The 18,682-nt window shown below is 45.8% G+C and overlaps 1 protein-coding gene across 3 annotated transcripts in view; it reads left to right on the top strand.

The window, feature by feature from the left end:
- TTF2 (transcription termination factor 2) overlaps positions 1-17,655 on the top strand; it is a 44,104-nt gene extending 26,449 nt beyond the window's left edge. For all 3 annotated transcript variants that reach the window (XM_008264600.5, XM_008264602.5, XM_051858758.3), the window contains 12 exons: positions 838-943; positions 3,177-3,358; positions 3,993-4,146; positions 4,448-4,539; positions 5,226-5,308; positions 5,672-5,805; positions 6,520-6,690; positions 10,300-10,358; positions 11,151-11,301; positions 11,865-11,947; positions 13,558-13,632; positions 16,560-17,655. In XM_008264600.5, the coding sequence (XP_008262822.4) occupies positions 838-943; positions 3,177-3,358; positions 3,993-4,146; positions 4,448-4,539; positions 5,226-5,308; positions 5,672-5,805; positions 6,520-6,690; positions 10,300-10,358; positions 11,151-11,301; positions 11,865-11,947; positions 13,558-13,632; positions 16,560-16,704 (1,435 nt within the window). In that variant the 3' untranslated portion in view covers positions 16,705-17,655. The remainder of the gene's footprint in view (positions 1-837; positions 944-3,176; positions 3,359-3,992; positions 4,147-4,447; positions 4,540-5,225; positions 5,309-5,671; positions 5,806-6,519; positions 6,691-10,299; positions 10,359-11,150; positions 11,302-11,864; positions 11,948-13,557; positions 13,633-16,559) is intronic.
- The last annotated feature ends 1,027 nt before the right edge of the window (positions 17,656-18,682 follow it).

The following is an 18,682-nucleotide window of genomic DNA, read 5'->3' as shown; positions in this document are numbered from 1 at the left end:
TATTTTGGGTTTTAGATTTTTGAGTTGGGGTGCTCAACGTGTGGCTGACTGATTGTAATCATTCCTGATTATTCTCACTTGTTGTGATCCTTAGGCAACTTGTAGACCTTGCATGTCATTTTTATCAAAAATGTTTACTGAAGTTCTCTGAAATATACAATATTAAGCTTCAATTAAGAATCTTTACATGTAAAGAATATAGGCAAGGTAAACTGAAAGCTTATGTGAAAGCCAAACAAATTGGTTTTCACAAATCCACTGTAGAGGAGTGGGCTGGGGGCATGGCGGTTGGTGGGGAGGGGCTGCGGGAAGCACCAATGGTATAAAGTGAACAGTGCTTTGAGGGTTTCTTTCTTCCCTGGGACTGTAGAGTCATCCATCTCAAACCAGTATTAAATGTGTATTCCCAACCCTATCCCACCTGCTATTGTGGCCAAAGCATATCCAGCTTAATATGACCCTTGCCAGAGATCTGCAGTCAAATGCTCTACCACTGAGCTATACCCCCACTAGCCAGAGATTTGCTTTTCTGACTCATTAGATGGGAAGAGGGAGGCTAGTCTAGCTATAGTGAGGTGTGTAGATTGTAAAATTGATCAGAAGTGAGAGATAGGGAAGCCAACTGGGGGAACTTAATGTCTCCAACATTGTGTGTGTGTGTGTGTCTGTGTGTGTGTTTGTGTATGTGACAGAAAGAGAGAGAGACAAAAGTTAATGAATGCTGCTCTCTGTCTTTCCAGCCATAGGCATCTTTGTGAAGTGATCATCTCCATCTCTCTAGTTGTCCCAGTCTGTAGAAGGATTGTTTACCATTTGCTCTGTGTTGTATCTACGCAGCCTCTCGACGTACGACGTTGTGATCACTACCTATAGCCTTGTGGCCAAGGAGATTCCCACAAAGAAGCAGGAGGGCGAGGTCCCAGGAGCACAGCTCAGTGTGGAGGTGAGGCTTGGGGGAGGTAGGGAGGTGGAGTCTTTTAAGCCACACACCATGTGACGGGAGTCTATTTATAGCCTTGGAGGTGGCAAATGTACCTTCCTGTGAGGGCAGGAATGCTGCAGATGTGCTTCCTGTGGAACGACTGTCCTCCTTGTGTCCAATCTCTCACGCTCTAGATGGCCATTCAGTGATAGGGCTGATGCTCGGCGCAGTGTTCAGCTATGTTTCAGAACCAGAGATGACTGCATTGCAGTGTGGCGGTAATGCATAAATATAGCGAAGCCTCCCGCTGCTGTTTTCATTTTAGAGTGTTTGGGACATAGTCTCATACACTTTTTATCTTGATATTAAGATATCATTTCCCGCCTCTCCTCTGCTTCCCAGAAAAAGCACTTGCAAACAACAGGGCTACCCAAGGGGCAGAAGCTAAATGATAGCCACAAACCCCTCAGACTTTGCCAGGGGATCCCAGGCCATCTCAGCTGTGTGCTGTGAATACTGTGAGGCCTCCCCCCTCAGAGATGCAGCGACATCCAAGGACTGATCCTCTGTGTGAGCTCTTATTTTCAGTACAATAAAGTGTTCAGAGATTTCTGCATTTGGGAAGATCTCTAGAAGGCTTCTCCAGATTGTGACCGATCTGACTTCCCCCAGATTAAGAACTTTTCCAGATGCGTCAGGGACTCGCCATTGCTCTCAGGATAAACTCAGCACTCCTGTACATGCTGCAGTAGGTCCTGATGACCTTGCCTTCCTGAGGTGCCCTCCCCCCTCCCACACCCTGTGCCCGCCTGGGGCCCTTCCTCACCAGGGGATCTGGAGCTCCCGCAGGGCTCTGCACACTCTCCTCCCTCCTTCTCCCTCTGAGTGCGAGGGCTTCTCCACCCCTCTTCCTGGGGTAGTTTTATGTTTGTTTGTTTGTTCTGCTTCAAGAATCCTGTCTGGATTACTCTTCCCACCCTACCACAGTTCGAGTGAATGCCTCCTGTAGTACCTCGAGTTTATGCAGGTCGTGGCGCTGCGTTTGTTCAGCGAATACTGAGCATCCTCAGGGTATCCGATGTGGTGTCAGTGGTCAGGGATGCAGCGTGGACAAGCTCAGCTAGGTCCCCACTGCTGGAGTCTGAGCTTCTCGAGTCGGAAATGTCCTTTATGTCTGACTTAGTGCCTTACGTCTAAAAGTGGACCTTTAAAGCCGGCGCCGCGGCTCACTAGGCTAATCCTCCGCCTTGCAGCGTTGGCACACCGGGTTCTAGTCCCGGTCAGGGCACCGGATTCTGTCCCGGTTGCCCCTCTTCCAGGCCAGCTCTCTGCTGTGGCCTGGGAGTGCAGTGGAGGATGGCCCAAGTGCTTGGGCCCTGCACCCCATGGGAGACCAGGAGAAACACCTGGCTCCTGCCTTCGGATCAGCGCGGTGCGCCGGCCGTGGCGGCCATTGGAGGGTGAACCAACGGCAAAGGAAGACCTTTCTCTCTGTCTCTCTCTCTCACTGTCCACTCTGCCTGTCAAAAAAAAAAAAAAAAAAAAAAAAAAAGTGGACCTTTAGAACGGTTGTAGGGACTCTTAGTGAGATTTACTAAATATTTTATTGAGTGAGTGAATTTGCAGACTCAGCACAATGTAGTCCTTACCTGTGGCTGTTGCTCAAATGTGACTTGAGAGAATAAATGAAAACTTTCTAAAAAATCCTTTATTCTTTGGCATCTTAAGCTGGAGGACTGAGACTTTCAAGTTATTTATTGATTTGAAACTGCATTCCTACTCTTGGCTTCTTTTTTGTGAAAAATAAATAAATAATTAATTTGAAAGCCAGAGAGAGAGAGACAGAAGAAAGTGAGCTCCATCTGCTGGTGTACCCTCCAGATTCCCATAAAGGTCAGCTGGAGCTGGGGCCAGGGCAGGGCTGGAGGCCGGAGCCAGGAACTCAGTCCAGGTTCCCCACATGGGTGGCAGGAATCCAGTTACTTGAGCCATCTCTGCTTCCTCCCAGGGTCTGCTTTAGCAGGAAGTTGGAGTCAGATATCAAACCCAGGCACTCTGATGTGGTACATGAGCGTCTTAACCGCTAAACACCTGTTCCCTACTCTTGGTTTTTTAACTCCTGTTCAGTGTAGCTGATCTAAACAAATCTGAAGTTAAAACTGAATCCTCAATATCTGCTTGTACTTCTCCTTATCTCCTTGAAGATATGTACATCGTCCTTATTGTTCTTGGGTTTCCCTTGTATTTCTTCCAGGGCATTTCAACACCTTTGCTTGGAGTAGTCTGGGCTCGGATCATATTGGATGAAGCTCACAATGTTAAGAATCCCCGCGTGCAAACGTCGATAGCGGTGTGTAAGCTGAAGGCGCATGCCCGCTGGGCTGTCACTGGAACCCCCATTCAAAACAACTTGCTGGATATGTATTCCCTGCTGAAGTGAGTAACTTCCTATCTCACGATGACTCCAGTGTGTGCCAGATGATCTCGTGGAGCAGATGGCAAGGCTGTCAACCTTTAGAGAGCAGGAGAATTAATATTTATGAGATGGGATCTGTGGATTGACTGCCTGATCTAGGACTTTGATTACATCCAGCCCCTACATAGGCAAAAACACAGGACAGGTGGAATTAAAGGAAACAAAAGTCATCTTTCTTTAGTCCAGTGAATGTTTGGGTCTGCCCTCCAATTTATTTGAAGCAAAGAGAAAAGAATGCTGATTTTAAAATACGTCCTGTTGTTCAAGTTAGCCCATAACAGGATGTGGAATGTCTTTGCTAACCTTTAAAGCTTTAGGAATAAATTCTAACTACTGGCTGTATGTCTTGTGAGGATATAGACATTGTTAATGGGAAATCTTACATTTTTAAAATGTGGTTTTCATTATTGACTGGGATCCTTTTGATCAGGTTAACAGAGAGCTTTGCTATGAAATGCAGTTTTAAAAATGATCAGATGACAGATGTAACAGAAAATCTGATTTGTTTTTCATGTTGTATCTCACTTTGAACCTTCACTCTTTTCTCCTCTATTGCCCCTTCCCTACTCTGCCTTTCCATCCACAACACAAAAGATTTCTTCGTTGTTCTCCATTTGACGATTTCAATCTGTGGAAAAGTCAGGTTGACAATGGTTCAAAAAAAGGAGGAGAACGGTTAAGTATTTTAACCAAGAGCCTTTTGCTGAGGAGAACAAAAGACCAACTGGATTCCTCTGGCAGGCCTTTGGTAAGCAGATGTGTTCCTGCCCCGTGGCGGCCAGGGGAAGGGGGTGTGTGCCTTGGCTTGGACAGCAGCTGTCTGCTGTGCTTCCGGAACCTGGAACCCCCAGTTGTCGTCTGGTGCCTCAGTTACAACGGCGCCCTTGTGCTGTAGTCAGAGTGGGCCTGGGTGTAGGCAAGGGTGGTAGCTGCTCCCCCAGGGTTGGCTAGGTTTCCAGTGTCAATCTGGGGAATTTACTTTGCAAACTTCAGTTAATTTATGTAGGTTTGTGCCAGTTTTTCTTTTTTTTTTTTTTTCACTCTTCCAGGTGACCCTGCCCCAGCGTAAATTTCAGTTGCACCGTTTAAAGCTTTCCGAAGATGAAGAGACTGTTTACAATGTCTTTTTTGCAAGATCAAGGTATGTGCAATGAAGAAACCCCTTCCATTGGTATTGTTGCTTTATTCCTATCTTTCATTAAACGTGAATCAAGGGTCAAATTTCCATAAACTATTTTTTCTGGTATTATTGATAAGTTTGGTATCTGTATTCTTTTATTTTTTTCCTTTGGTTCTTCCTCTCTTCCTCCTTCTGCCATTGTGTGTCATAGACACACTGGAGGCAAAATTTTGAACCTATTCCTCATTGACTTCCTGGCATAGATGTCACAGGGGGTGGGAGGGACAATATACACTGAATCTGACCTTTGACCTGTCATCCAGCATCTCACTGACACTTAAAAAGCTGCCTTGCTATCCTTCATATTGTCTGTTTTTAGCACTTTCTCTAGAGCTCTTGTCTTCCGAATTCCAGCTTAATTCTCTCCCACCTGATACCTCTCATTTCCAATGTAGATGTATTTTTTTTTTCTGTTTTCTTACCTTATACTTATTAGCTCATTTGGGAAAATGGTTTGGGTTTTTAAAATAATTGTTTTTTGGGCGTTACCTTTGGCCAATGCTTGCTGTAGGATTGGCAGCATTTAATAAGTCCATTGCTATAATTTGCCAAGGCCCCGGCACAAGCACAGTGGAGGAGTGGCCATTGTAAACCTGTCTGATCTTAGCAAACATTATCCATGGCTTTGCTTTTTTGATGTGAGGCAGGTCAGCTCTGCAGTCCTATCTAAAACGACATGAGAGTGGAAGCAGCCTATCAGGAAGAAGTCCTGATAATCCGTTCAGCAGAGGTAAGCTGTGGAATGCTCACAATACGTAAGGCCGATAACAATGGGCTGCGTAACCGAAATGGGAGCTATGAATCTTTGGTGTCAGAGACTTGACCTTAGCAAGGAACCTCAAACCAGAGTGAAATATACTCGCCATACCTAGGATCAGAACTTCTTTTTGATTATTTTGTAAATCTGCCTCATTAAACTACAGGTGAGTTTATAAGGAAAACCAGTTTTTCACTTGGCTTACTTGGTCTAGAAGTAAGTTATAACTATACTATATTATTGGATACCAACAAGTTTAAAATAGCGTGCATTCATTCCCTGTCTTCCTGGTATCTGTCTGTGTTAAATCCTGTGGTTTGTTCTCCCTCCTGGAAGTGGCCCAGGAGTTTGGGTCCAGTGGGCCAGGATCCTCCATGGCAGCAGACTCACCGAGGTCCAGCACCGTCCACATACTGTCCCAGTTGCTGAGACTCCGCCAATGTTGCTGTCATCTTTCTTTACTGAAGTCGGTAAGAGAAGCCCCTGCCTGGCCCAGGGAAGCCACTGGAGAAAGCAGTTTCAGTCTCCCGTGGCAGGGATCCAGGCTGCTGGGCAGGGGAAGCGCTGTTCTGGATTTCCTGGTGGGGCATGGAGGAGGGGCATGTATTTATTCTGTCAGTCTTATTAATCTTGATAATTCCCATGGCATGAGAACAGTGTATCCTTATTGTTTCTTTTGTTTTAGAATGGAAAATGGCATTTTTTTTTTCAAAAGGAAACCACTTCTGAATGCTTTTTGGTATTTCAGAATGTCACCAAGTTAATTTAGCTATTGGTGTTTTCTGCCTTCAGGTAGTATTCAGGTAGGCTTTTCTGTATAAAACCCAAGTCATTATAGAAAGTGAAAAGTTATCTTTGCACTGGAAAGGGAAGTATGTTCCCGGATCCATGGTGGTGTGTGTTGACTATCAACAGCTTAATTGACTTGCTTTAGGTGGGAAATACAGAATTGTGCAATCTGGCAAGTCTTTAAAAAAGTTCCATCGTTTGTTTTATCTGTAATCTAGTTAAAAAAAAAAAAAAACAACCTATAGGATCAGGGTTTCTCTGGGGATTGACTGATGAGGAATTTTAAGACATCTTGCCATGTGTGATGTCATACAGCGAGAACCTCATCAGCAAGCAGTAAGTCTTGCTTCCTCAACTGCCCAGCTGCTCCTGTCCCTGCTCTTCATTCTGCTCAGGCCCTGGACCCAACAGAACTGAAGAGCGAAGGCCTTGTCCTATCCCTGGAAGAGCAGCTCAGCGCTTTGACCTTGTCCGAACTCCATGATCCAGTCCCATCGCCTACGGTTTCCCTTAATGGCACCTGCTTCAAGGTGGAGCTTTTTGAAGACACACGCGAGAGCACCAAGGTACTTGGGTCACCATGTTCTGGTAGGGACCTGGAACCCTTGTGCATTTTCCTGTATGAAGGCACTTCAAGTGGCTTACAGCCATTTGATCACAGTGCTGGAACTCTCAGACTTTGGCTGATCAGCTCCTCATTTCATTTCGTGAATAACCCGGAAGCTTTATTGCAGAGTGGGCAGTGAGAGAGAGATTTGGGACAGCACCGGCCAGCATCGAGGCAGGTTTTCTGTCATGGATCACTGGAGGAGCCTGCTACGTTTAAACTAGGGACGGGCCTAAGGGAGTGAGCAATTTGTTTAGGGAAAGCTTGAAAGGAAAACCAAAAAGGCTTGACCCTCGGGGCTATGTAATACACGCGAGCGCCCATGGCTGTGGCTTGTTGAAAGGCCTCCATCTGTGAGGGTTGTTTCCCCGCAGGACCTCCCGTCTTCATTAGTCATCCTGTTCTATTTTCATCAGCGCTTTGAAGGCCGCAGAGTTAGGAGGCCTCAGCTCTGCTGAAACCTGAGTCCTGCCCTTCTGTTGGCTTGGAATGTGCACCATTACCCTGTGTGCCCTGAAAGCGGCTCGGCCATTCGTAGTCTCAGCCTCTCTCTTGAAAGGCTTTTTGAAAAAATTGTAATGGGAAAGGAGGTCGCTGCCAGGAGAATGGTATCATTTAAGAGAAGAAATGCCTTTTAATTAAGATTCTGAAGCATTTCCCCGGGTCTCGGCTGTGGATAACAGAGAAACCTAACAAGCACCGCATGTGGTCGGAGTTCACATTCCGGGGCTTTTAGAGCCAGCTATTGAGTTAAATAGTTTAGTGCTCCTTGTTTAATACTCGGGCAATAACATTCACAAGGCTTCTTACTGTACGCCCATTAGCAATAGTTCAAACTGTTTAAGGTTGTTTGAAATAGGGAAGGTATCTTCTCACCAGAATCTGACTCCAGGGGCCAGTGCTGTGGCATAGTGGGTAAAGCCGCCGCCTGCAGTGCCAGCATATCATATGGGTGCTAGTTTGAGTCCCGGCTGCTCCACTTCCGATATAGCTCTCTGCTGTGGCCTGGAAGGGCGGAAGAGGATAGCCCAAGGCCATGGGCCGTTGCACCCATGTGGGAGACCCGGAGGAAGCTCCTGGCTCCCAGCTTTGGATCGGCTTAGCTCCGGCCATTGTGGCCAGTTGGGGAACGAATCAGCGGATAGAGGACCTCTCGGTCTCTCTCTGCCTCTCCTCTTTGTGTGTAACTCTTTCAAATAAATAAATAAATCTTAAGAAAAAAATGATTAAAAAAAAAAAAGAATCTGACTCCATCTCATGAACAATGAATCCAGCCCTCCAGCTTTTGCACGCGGCATCGCGGCACCTTCCACCATCCCAAGCTGTCGAAACGCCAGTGTCTTCAGTGTCTGTGCACTGGCCGTAGCTTAGAGAGAAGTGCACCTGCTCTTCCCCCTGCCTCTTCAGACGGTGCAGTCCTGTGCTGCGCTTTTGGCCCCGGCGTCAGAATGTTGGTTACGACTGACGCCGCCTCATGCCGTGGAGCCCTCTAGGTTGCCACTGTACTGATGACAGCCTAAAATGTGGGATCCCGGGGGTCCCTCAGAGTTTATCTCCTTATTTCTAAGGAACCTGGGTTCCATGTGGTGGCAGGATAGGAACTATACTCATTTGTCTCCCAATCTGTCCTGGTGCAGTTTTCTTCCTCCTCTGCCCTTCTGGGCATGCATGCCAGGCCCCTCAGAGGCCTTGAAAGGTCATTCATAAGACCAGTCAGAAGAGTGAACCCTGCTGCCTTCTGAGTCAGGCCCCATGTGGACTTGAACGCATCCTCAGGTTCTGGTAAATAACCGGAGAGCTGCTTTGGGAGCTTCAGCAGCCGACTGGCCGGTTCCTCTTCTTCCCCAGCAACATTTGGAGTAGGTCTTCAAGTAGAAAAAGCGCTTTCAGCTTCTTCTGCAGATATTAAGATAATACCCTCTCTGTTCCTGCAAGGTGCTGCGGGCTAGGCCCCAGACATGTGCTGCCCTTGCTTTCTTGGAGCGTCTGAAGTTAGGAAGCAGGACGTGATTAATAAGCAATTAGTATATGGTGTCACAGGAACCGTGGTAATGGAAATAGTACAGAGGCAGTGGGCACCTAATCCATACTTTGGGGGTTGGGGAAGACATCCAAGAAGAAGTGACCTTAAGCAGACATGGAGACAGCTGTTCCAGGGAGAGAGAACTGAGTGGACAAAGATGAGATGAGGTGTGGCTTATTGAAAGCACAATCTGGTATAGTTAAGGTGTCGTTTGAGAAGGGTATAGTGGGAGGTAAGCAGGGGTCAGAACAGCAGGGATCTAGCTCTTTTTTTTTTTTTTTCAAAGTGAACAAAATGATTTATTTTTTTTTTTTTTGACAGGCAGAGTGGACAGTGAGAGCGAGAGAGAGACAGACAGAAAGGTCTTCCTTTTCCATTGGTTCACCTCCCCCCCTGCCCCCACAATGTCCACTACGGCCGATGCACTGTGGCCAGCACACTGTGCTGACCGAAGCCAGGAACCAGGTGCTTTTCCTGGTCTCCCATGTGGGTGCAGGGCCCAAGCATTTGGGCCATCCTCCACTGCACTCCCAGGCCACAGCAGAGAGCTGGACTGGAAGAGGGGCAACTGGGACAGAATCCGGCACCCCAACCGGGACTAGAACCCGGTGTGCTGGCACCACAGGTAGAGGATTAGGCTAGTGAGCCACGGCGCTGGCCTGATTTTATTATTTTTTAATGTCTGTTTATTTTCATCTATTTGCAAGGCAGAGTGACAGTGACAGAGAGGTATCTTCCATCCATTGCTTCATCCCCCAAATGCCCACAACAGCTAAGGCTGAGCCAGGCCATAGGCAGGATCCCAGAACTCCATCCAGGCCTTCCACATGGGTGGCAGGAGCTCAGGCACTTATACCGTCATCTGCTGTTTCCCAGGAAGCATTCGCAGGTAGCTAGATCAGAAGTAGAGAAGCCATGACTCAAACTGGCGTTCTGATATGGGATGTGGGCATCCGAAGTGGCAGCCTGACCTGCTGTGTCAGCATGCCTGCCCCATGATGCAGCATTTTTTAAGGAGCTCGGGCTTTTTCCTCAGCAGGAAGCTGTGGAAGGGGCTTCCGCCAGGAAGTAACTTGACAGACAGTTTAGAAATAGCTTTCTGGATGCCGAGAGGAAAGTGAAATAGAGACACATAGAGGAAGGGCATTTAACCTAGCAGTTAAAGCACCTGCGTCCCACATCCCAATGCTTGGGTTTGATTCCTGGCTCTGCTTCTGACTCCAGCTTCCTGCTAATACACACCCTGAAGGCAGCGCTGCTGGCTCAAGTGACTGAGTTCCTGTCACCCATGTGGGAGTCTTAGATTAAGTTCCTGGCTCCTGGGTTTGGCCCAAGCCCAGCCTTGGTGGTTTCAGACATTTGGGGAGTGAACCAGTGAATGGGAGCTCTCTCTGTCTCTCTGCCTCTCAAACAAATAAATGCAAAGAAATAAAAACAACCAGAGCGGAGCATAGAGGCAATCCAGGAGACTGAGTAATTTAGGTAAGAAGATGGAGAAAAATGAATTATTTAAACTACACTGTTAATGTACTACACTTTTCCCAGATAGCATCTCTGTTGGCAGAACTGGAGGCCATCCGAAGCAATTCAAAGTCCCAAAAGAGGTACGTGAATTATTTCATTATCCAGACAGACATTGGTTGTAATTAAGTAAGAAAAATTGGTATTGCTGATAGTCACAAATCCTGTCTCTGTACATCAAGGACCTGAGTCGTGCTCAGCAGAGAGCGCTGAGGTCATAGCACAAATGCCCTGTGATTTCTAATTAAAGTATTTGTGGCACAGATTGAAGAGGCCATCCCTGGAGAGTCAGGGTGAGCCAGGCTTCTGCAGAAACTCTCACAGGAGAGAAGCATGGGAACCAAAGCAGGGGTGTGACGGCAAACTCAGTGAGGGCGCTCCAGCAGGGCTGGTGACGTCTTGATCGGGTGCTCGGATACTTGGAGGTTTGTTTCGTCAGTTGTTATGCGTTACCTGGCTGTCATACATCTGCATGTGTGTATATGAAATACTTACATCTGAAAATGTGAAACCAATGACACCACAGCTGGGGCCAGGGCAGCACTAGCAGCTTGCTGTTCTGGCTGGCGCAGGGAGGGGCCGGTGTCCCGTCCCTGTGGGCCCACAGGTCTCTGCGTGAGCACTGGGTCCTTGATGAAAGGAGGGCTAGGGATGTCACTTTAGCTACTGCTTTTTTTTTTTTTTTCTTTTCTGATATCAGCACAACAAAGCTATAGAATGGACCTAGAAATAACTAAAAGCATTAGAATCTTATACTGTGACCCCAATGGATGCCTTTCCCCTTGGCAGCAGAATGCCAAGGGCATTAAAGCCCTGCAGTGGGTTTGTTTAATGTATTTTGGAGGCATGGGTTTTAATTTTGTCCTTCTTTCCAGTGTTATTGTCTCTCAGTGGACCAGCATGCTGAAAGTTGTAGCACTGCACCTCAAGAGGCATGGCCTGACTTACGCCACCATCGATGGCTCCGTCAACCCCAAACAGAGAATGGATTTGGTGGAGGCATTTAACCGCTCCAGTGGCCCTCAGGTACGAGCTGGTCACATCAGAGCTGTATGATAAGAAACAAATAGTTTGCAGAGAGTTGTATAGTAACTCAAAGATATTCACAGCCTAGTGGCTGGCATCGTGGCGCAGCATGTTAGGCCTCCACTTGCAATGGCAGAATGGCAGTTTGAGTCCTGGCTGCTCTGCTTCTGATCCAGCTCCCTGCTAATGCACCTGGGAAAGTAGTGTAAGGTGGCCCAAGTGCTTGGGACCCTAACACCTATGTGGGAGACTAAATTGAATTTCCTGGCTCCTGGCTTCAGCCTGGCCCAGCCCCAGCTATTGCAACCATTTGGGGAGTGAACCAGCTGATGGAAGACCTTTGTCTCTCCCTCTCTCTGCAACTCTGCCTCTCAAATAAATAAATAAAATCTTAAAAAAAAAAAAAGATTTGTCAGTGGTAACATTTTAAAAAAAAAGCTGAAGGAAATTTGATAAGGAAGACATTGTTCATCTATATTGATCTTGGACTTGAACCTGAGGCAGAAGAGAGATGTTTGGGAGAACAAGTCTATATAAAGTTAATGGTGTGTTTCCTTTTGAAGGTTATGCTGATCTCTCTCTTGGCTGGAGGTGTTGGTCTAAACCTGACTGGAGGAAACCATCTCTTTCTTTTGGACATGCACTGGTAACAATGCTGGATGTTTCTTGAGTTGTCCGAGCATGGCAGGAAGGCCAGTGGGCTAGAGGGGTGATGAGCACTACTGATGAGAGTGCTCCTATGGTGAGGGAGCTCTGGGTCATGGAGCTGCCTCGGTGCCTGCAGGTCTAGAAGCATTCCTAAGCAGAGTGAAGGTCTAGCTGACCTGAGCAAGCAAGGCTTCAAATGACTACTGAAAATAGTTCATTCACTTGATTGTTAATGTAACAAATCTGTTGCCATGGAAACTGGGAGCACAGCTTTCCTCCTGGCTAGGAGCTGACATCACCTAATTTTACCTCTTCTCCAGAATACTGTAATCTAGACATATTTGTTGAGATCCAAGGATACTTAATCTTAAAGAAGGAGGAGAAGCATTACTCCCAAGGGAGAAAGAATTTTCTAAGTATGTTAGAAATACACTAAATACAGAGCCCTTGGCTTTGTTGCATGTATGTCAACACCAGGAGCACAAGACATCCTTCCTGAGTTCTTGGGTTGCCAAGGGAAAAGTCTTCTTAGCACCAGTGTCTGATTTTTTAATTGGACCAGTCAAGGGCTGCAGACACCACTGCTTGGGATTGTCATTGGTTGAAGTCTCCAGGAAGCCCAAATTGGTACAAACAGGCCAGCCTGGAGAATGTTGTGTCTGACTTGAGCTCCCCTAGGTCTGAGAGAGGAGAAAGCACACAGAGATTATGTGGTTTTCTGAGTTGGAGAATATCATCCAGGGTTCTAAAGAGGTTTTTTTTTTTTTTGTAATTTTCATTTTTTATTACTTTTACACTGATAGTTAACAGGTGGTAGAAAAGTTATATATAATTTAGCTACACTCTTCAACTAAAGATAACCAAGAAAGTGATATCAGTGCCTTTTGAGTTAGCCTGCGATTATCCAACCTTCAAGACAATTTCCCCAAAGACAAATAATTACATATAATTACCTAATAAAAATGATAATATAGCTCATGAAATTATAATTACGCATTATAATTTAGATATTAGATTTCATAGACTTGGTTAAATTTTAATTTGATAATTTTGTTTATAAGATAGGACAAAATATAAGGGTTCAATAGTAAAATAGCCTGATTTGGAGCGATAATGAGACTCTATAAAGAAGGAAACAAGTTAAGTCTCCTTAGTTGAATTACAGAATACGAGAGTGTGAGAAAGGTGAGTATTCAAGATTCTTTGCCTTCACATTTGCAGGGAGAAATCCAGAGCCTTGTGGTTACGTAACTCGTCCAAGGTCATCCAGCTAGCTGGAACAGAATAGAACCAGAATTGAATTCTGATTTTCCCCTACATTACTTATTATTGTCAATTGATGGTAGGTGCTAGCAGTTAGTCACAGTCTGACCCCAATTTCTTGTTAGAGTCTGAGATGATTTCTCACTAGTCTTTCTTGGGCCTATTTAGCCTTTGTAGGCCACATAGTTCTCTGTGACATATTCTTTGCGTTTCGCTTTGGTTTCTTAAGTTGGTAGCTCAAGAATCACACAAAAACTGGCTGTGTGCTGGGTCTGGCCCCTAGGCCATTGTGTGCCACCCTGGCCTGGGATGTCAGCACCTTTGAGCTTTAACTCTCTCCGACAGGAATCCATCACTTGAGGATCAAGCTTGCGACCGGATTTACCGAGTCGGGCAGCAGAAAGATGTTGTCATTCACAGGCAAGTGAAGGTCCCCACGGCCCCTCCCAGCTCTGCTTTGCTGCAGGTCCTTCTTGGGAAGTGTTATAATAGACGGTGAGGTCCACGGTGATCACCTTACCGCCGAGGCTCCTGAGGCACCACCCTCAGGCCAGCGGCACTCAGGAGCCAGAGGAGCAACCAGGCCAAGCCTGGAGTTGGTCACTGCCAAAGAACACGTCTGTGTGTGATGGCGAACCGTGTCTCGGTCAAGGTGGCCCATGAAAGGATCCTCTTCTCTGTCTTTTTGCTTTGAACTTTTAATTTCAGACACACAGAATAGTGACATGAATAGTACAAGAAATGTGCACATTCTGCCTATATGTGCATGTGTGCATAAACTTTTTTTCTGGACTACTTGAAAGTAAGTTGAAGACATGATGCCCCTTTATTCCTAAGAACCTTAGTGTGCATTTCCTAAAAATAAGGCCGATCTCTTATATAACCATGAAAAAAGATGGCCAAAGTGAAGGTGTTAACAACACACTGCTGTTCCCTGGTCTGCAGGCCCGGAGATGTCCTTTGCGGTCACAGCAATAGGAAGTCCAGATGTGCATGTGCTGTGGTCATGACTTTGTCCCCTCGATCCAGGACACTCCCTCAGCCTGTCTGTGTGTGTCACGACGCTGACGTTTTTGGGGAGCTGGTTATAGTGCTGGCTATGTGCAGACCCTTCCTCTGAGACCCTCCTGTCTTTAAATCCACAACAAAACCTGCTGCAGTGCTGTGGTCCACTCTCTCGATGGCCCTCTCTTCCTTCTTCCTTTTCGTGACCAAGGTTCCTGGAGGATTGGAAATGACCTCCTGCCTGTACTCGTGTATCTCCCATGCACTCCCAGGCTTCACTGTGGCTCCACTGAAACTGCTCTTGTAAAGGGAGACCTGAGACCCCAAAATTCGCGAATACAGTGACTGTGTTAGCTTTCCTGCCTTCACCTCGGCTCATTCTGCGTGCCCTTCCCTTAAAAACTCTGTCAGCTCCAATAAGTCCAAAATCTGTATCTCCAGATCCAAGGACTCCTAACCTTCAGACCTGGATATACAGACCTCTGCCAAATATCTGACTCCGAGTGCCCACGGTCTCATCAATTACTCATTCATTCATGGGTTCAGCTCCTAAGACTCATACCTATTGAGCACCACTATGTAGCAAGTACAATTACATGTTCCAGGGACTCAAACTGAAATTTTTTCTTTCCTCCTAACACCTTGAGTCTGCACATTCTTCTGTATTTCTTGTTGTTAGGAATAGTATCCCTGTTTCTCTAATCTATAGCCAGAAACTAGATCCTGCGTCTTTCTCACTTCTCACATGCCAGACCTAGTCACTGTATTTTCTAAGTATTCCTGATAGCCATCCCCTCCCCACTGCCACCTCCTTTCTCCAGCTGTAGTGACTCCTGTCATCCCACTGTTCTCCTTCTTCAGTGGCTCTCACTTTAGGATAAACTCTGCGTGTCTGAGATGACATGCACAGCATTCCGCATTCCCCTCCCAGTCTTCCTTCTGGAAAACCTTTGCTCATCCTACAAGTCACACATTAAGAGCTAACCCTTTACTCCGTAACGGAGCCTGCTCTGACTGCCTTGGGCAGATTTCTTTTCCCTTCATTTGCACGTTGGGCATACTTCTGGTATAGCACTAACCAGATCATATTATTCTTGTTTAATTTTCATGTCTGTCTGCAGAGCAAAACCATTCATCTCTCAAGTCCCACACATCGCATGGTACATGATAAATACCAAGTACTTAATCAAGTACTTGTTGAATGATTGAAAGAATGACAGAATGGCATCTTCTTCATTTGAAAACCCTGTTTTCAGTATGAAACAGCCAAGAAATTAGACACTGTTCTTAAAACCATCTTGCACATACCTAGCAGAAACTTGGTAACCTTTGAGGCCTTGGACTATCAAATAGAACTTATGTGAAAACTGGATCTCTTTGCTTTTGCATATTTGGGTTTTCTTAATTACCTTAATTGTAGAAAGAAATTAAGGGCCCAGCATTATGATGTAGCAGGTAAAGCCGCCTGTGATGCTGGCATCCCATTTGGGTGCTGGTTTGTGTCCTGACTGCTACACTTCTGATCCAGCTTTTTGTTAATGGTCTGGAAAAAAGCAGTGGAAGATGGCCCAAAGGCCCAAGGGTTTGGGCCCTGTCACCCATGTAGGGTCTCCTCTGATGAAGCTTCTGGCGCCTGGCTTTGGCCTGGCCCAGCCCTGGCTGTTGTGGCCATCTGGATAGTGAACAAGCAGACAACAGATCTCTCTTTTTCGCTTCCCCCCTCTCTGGAATTCTGACTTTCAAATAAGTAAATAAATCTAAGAATGAGAGAAGGAAAGAAAGAAAGAAATTAAAAGTCAGTCTGAGTCCATTAAGTGGACATGTGTTTAATCAAGGTTATTTGGATCCCCTAAACATGGCATTCTTTTTTAAAAAATATTTTATTTATTTGAAAGTCAGAGTTACACAGAGAAAGAGAGGCAGAGAGAGAGAGAGAGGTCTTCCATCCACTGGTTCACTCCCCAATTGGCAGCAATGGCCGGAGCTGCGCCGATACGAAGCCAGGAGCCAGGAGCTTCTTCTGAGTCTCCCACGTGGGTGCAGGGGCCCAAGGACTTGGGCCATCTTCTACTGCTTTCCCAGGCCATAGCAGAGAGCTAGCTCGGAAGTGGAGCAGCTGGGTCTCGAACCAGCGCGCATAATGCGATGCTGGCACTGCAGGCGGCGGCTTTACCCACTATGCCACAGCGCTGGCCCCCAAAACATGACATTCTCAACTAAACCTAGAAAACTTGAAGTAAGCTCATTTACAAACTAAAGCATAATAGAAGCCTGGATGATATTAGATATGCTGCTTTGGGTTTTTGTTAGTTTACAAATCAAAACCATCATTTGTTTTTTAGATTTGTGTGTGAGGGAACAGTGGAAGAGAAGATCTTGCAGCTCCAAGAGAAAAAGAAGGATTTGGCCAAACAGGTTCTATCAGGATCTGCAGAATCTGTCACCAAGCTCACCTTGGCGGACCTCAAAGTCCTTTTTGGCATCTAACCTTGTTTTCAGGGCACATAACAATGCCATTGCTGGCTTGTGTTGGGATCTGGGACTGGCCACCTAACCATGATCCTTGAGTGCTGTTCTTGGTAGCCCATTCACCTCCTCAAAATGAGGCATGATCTTATCCCTAGAACTGAGGGTACCCTATTGGCTAATCAATCAACATGTTTAATGAACTGCATGGGAACCAGTTGGTTTTTAAGCACTTTGGAGTTGGGTCATTTTGGAAACCACTGGCAGAAATGTATATAAGGTCCGGTGGAGACCAGAACATCCCATTTCCTTTTTCTCAGCTGTTGGGAGAGCCGCCGTTGTTACCTGCTCTAACACGGCCTGCACCCATCTCTCTCTCAGCTTGCCCAGGACACTGCCCACAGAACCATCTCCTGGTGGATGGGCAGGGTGGATCGCTGTGGCCAGCCGGCTGTTCCTGTGCAGCTCTCAGGCTGAACAGGGGGTGCTTTGCATGAGGGTACTTCAGAAAGCTCACAGAATATGGAATTCATAAAAGATGTTTATTTTGTTGCAAAAATATTTTGAAATCTGTGTACTTTTTCATAATATACATTTCTCTGAACTTTCTGAAGTCCCCTCATGTATAGACAGATGTTGAGCATAATTGTATCATCCGGGATCAGTGTGTCATTTAGTAATGTATCATCTTGATATCAGTGTGTGTGCCACTTAGTATTGATTATCACTGTGTCATTTAGCATTTGTGTCATTTGGTATCATTACACCATTGAGTATTTCATATGTAATATTTGTATCATACAATTTAATATTTGTATAATTTTTATTACAAATTTACAGTATTTGTAGAATTTAGTATCATTTCATTTAGTATTTTCAGCATTTTGTTGTGTTGTTTAGTAGTTATACCACTGTATCCTTTAGTGTTTGTATTATCATTGATATGATTTAATAAATGTCTTTGACCAGGTAGCAAAGACAATGCCATATGTTCACCCCATTTCCTTTTCCTCCTGGCTACTCAGCGACTCTGTCTCCCAGTGGTCACTGCCGTCTTCCACGTTACTGTCCTAGTTAGCCTCTAGGCTGCCTTCTAGGTCCTGCCTGTTGTGGCCGTTTGGGGAGTAAACCAGTGGATGGAAGCCTTCTCTTTTTCTGTCTCCCCTCCTCTTGCCCTATAATTCTACCGTTCAAGTAAATATATCTTTTAAGGAAAAAAAGAATCATAATTCTTCCTCAGTAGAAATATTTCCTCCTTTCATTTGGTTTAGGAGAGAAACCCTGAGTTAGCCCAGTCACAGCGTGGACTGAGGGAGGCACTGGGGCAAAGATTCCCCTGAGGACAAGGTGAGGAGACTTACAACAGGAAGGATACTGCCCTGTGGAGAGAGTTCTGGTCTAGAGCTTAGACCTAATTCAAGTTCTGGGGCTGTAACCTTGAAAGAATCGTGAACTCTTCCACAGCTCCGTTTCCTCATTTGTGAGGGGGCATTGTTTTCAGAACTCAGCAGCTACAGCGTGGACCCTGATAAAATCAGGAGGTGAAGAAAGTACAGTTGCCCTCTTAAATCACGCTGTTAGGCCAGCACGACATAGAGTCACCTCAAAAGCAGTGGCTCCTAGCCAGGAAGAATGTACAAACCCTGCTCAGCCATTTGCTGACTGTACAAGATTAGGCTAGTTACAGATTCCTTGGGCATCTCAGGCCTTCCATCTGTAGGCTGTGTGGGTTTTCAAAAGTTCCTGGAAAACATGTATTATGAAAAAACTGCATTGATTGCAAAATTCTTTTGTGCCAAAATAATTCTGCTTTTCCATGAACTTTTTCAGACAGCCTCCTATCTCATATTCCACAGCACGTGTGCTTACTGTAGCCTGGTTGACCACATAGATATGGATTAGTAATGTCAATCAGAAGTAAGTGAGATGACCGTTACCTGTGTCCGTTCCAAAGCACTGTTTAGGGGAGAGGAAGTCTTAACTCTCAGGTTCAAATATT

Source organism: Oryctolagus cuniculus, chromosome 7, assembly GCF_051225735.1.
Source record: "Oryctolagus cuniculus isolate XC-2025 breed Fujian yellow rabbit chromosome 7, ASM5122573v1, whole genome shotgun sequence".
Lineage (NCBI taxonomy): Eukaryota > Metazoa > Chordata > Mammalia > Lagomorpha > Leporidae > Oryctolagus > Oryctolagus cuniculus.
The sequence above is the reverse complement of the archived record's forward strand: the minus strand, read 5'-3'. Positions and strand labels throughout refer to the sequence as shown.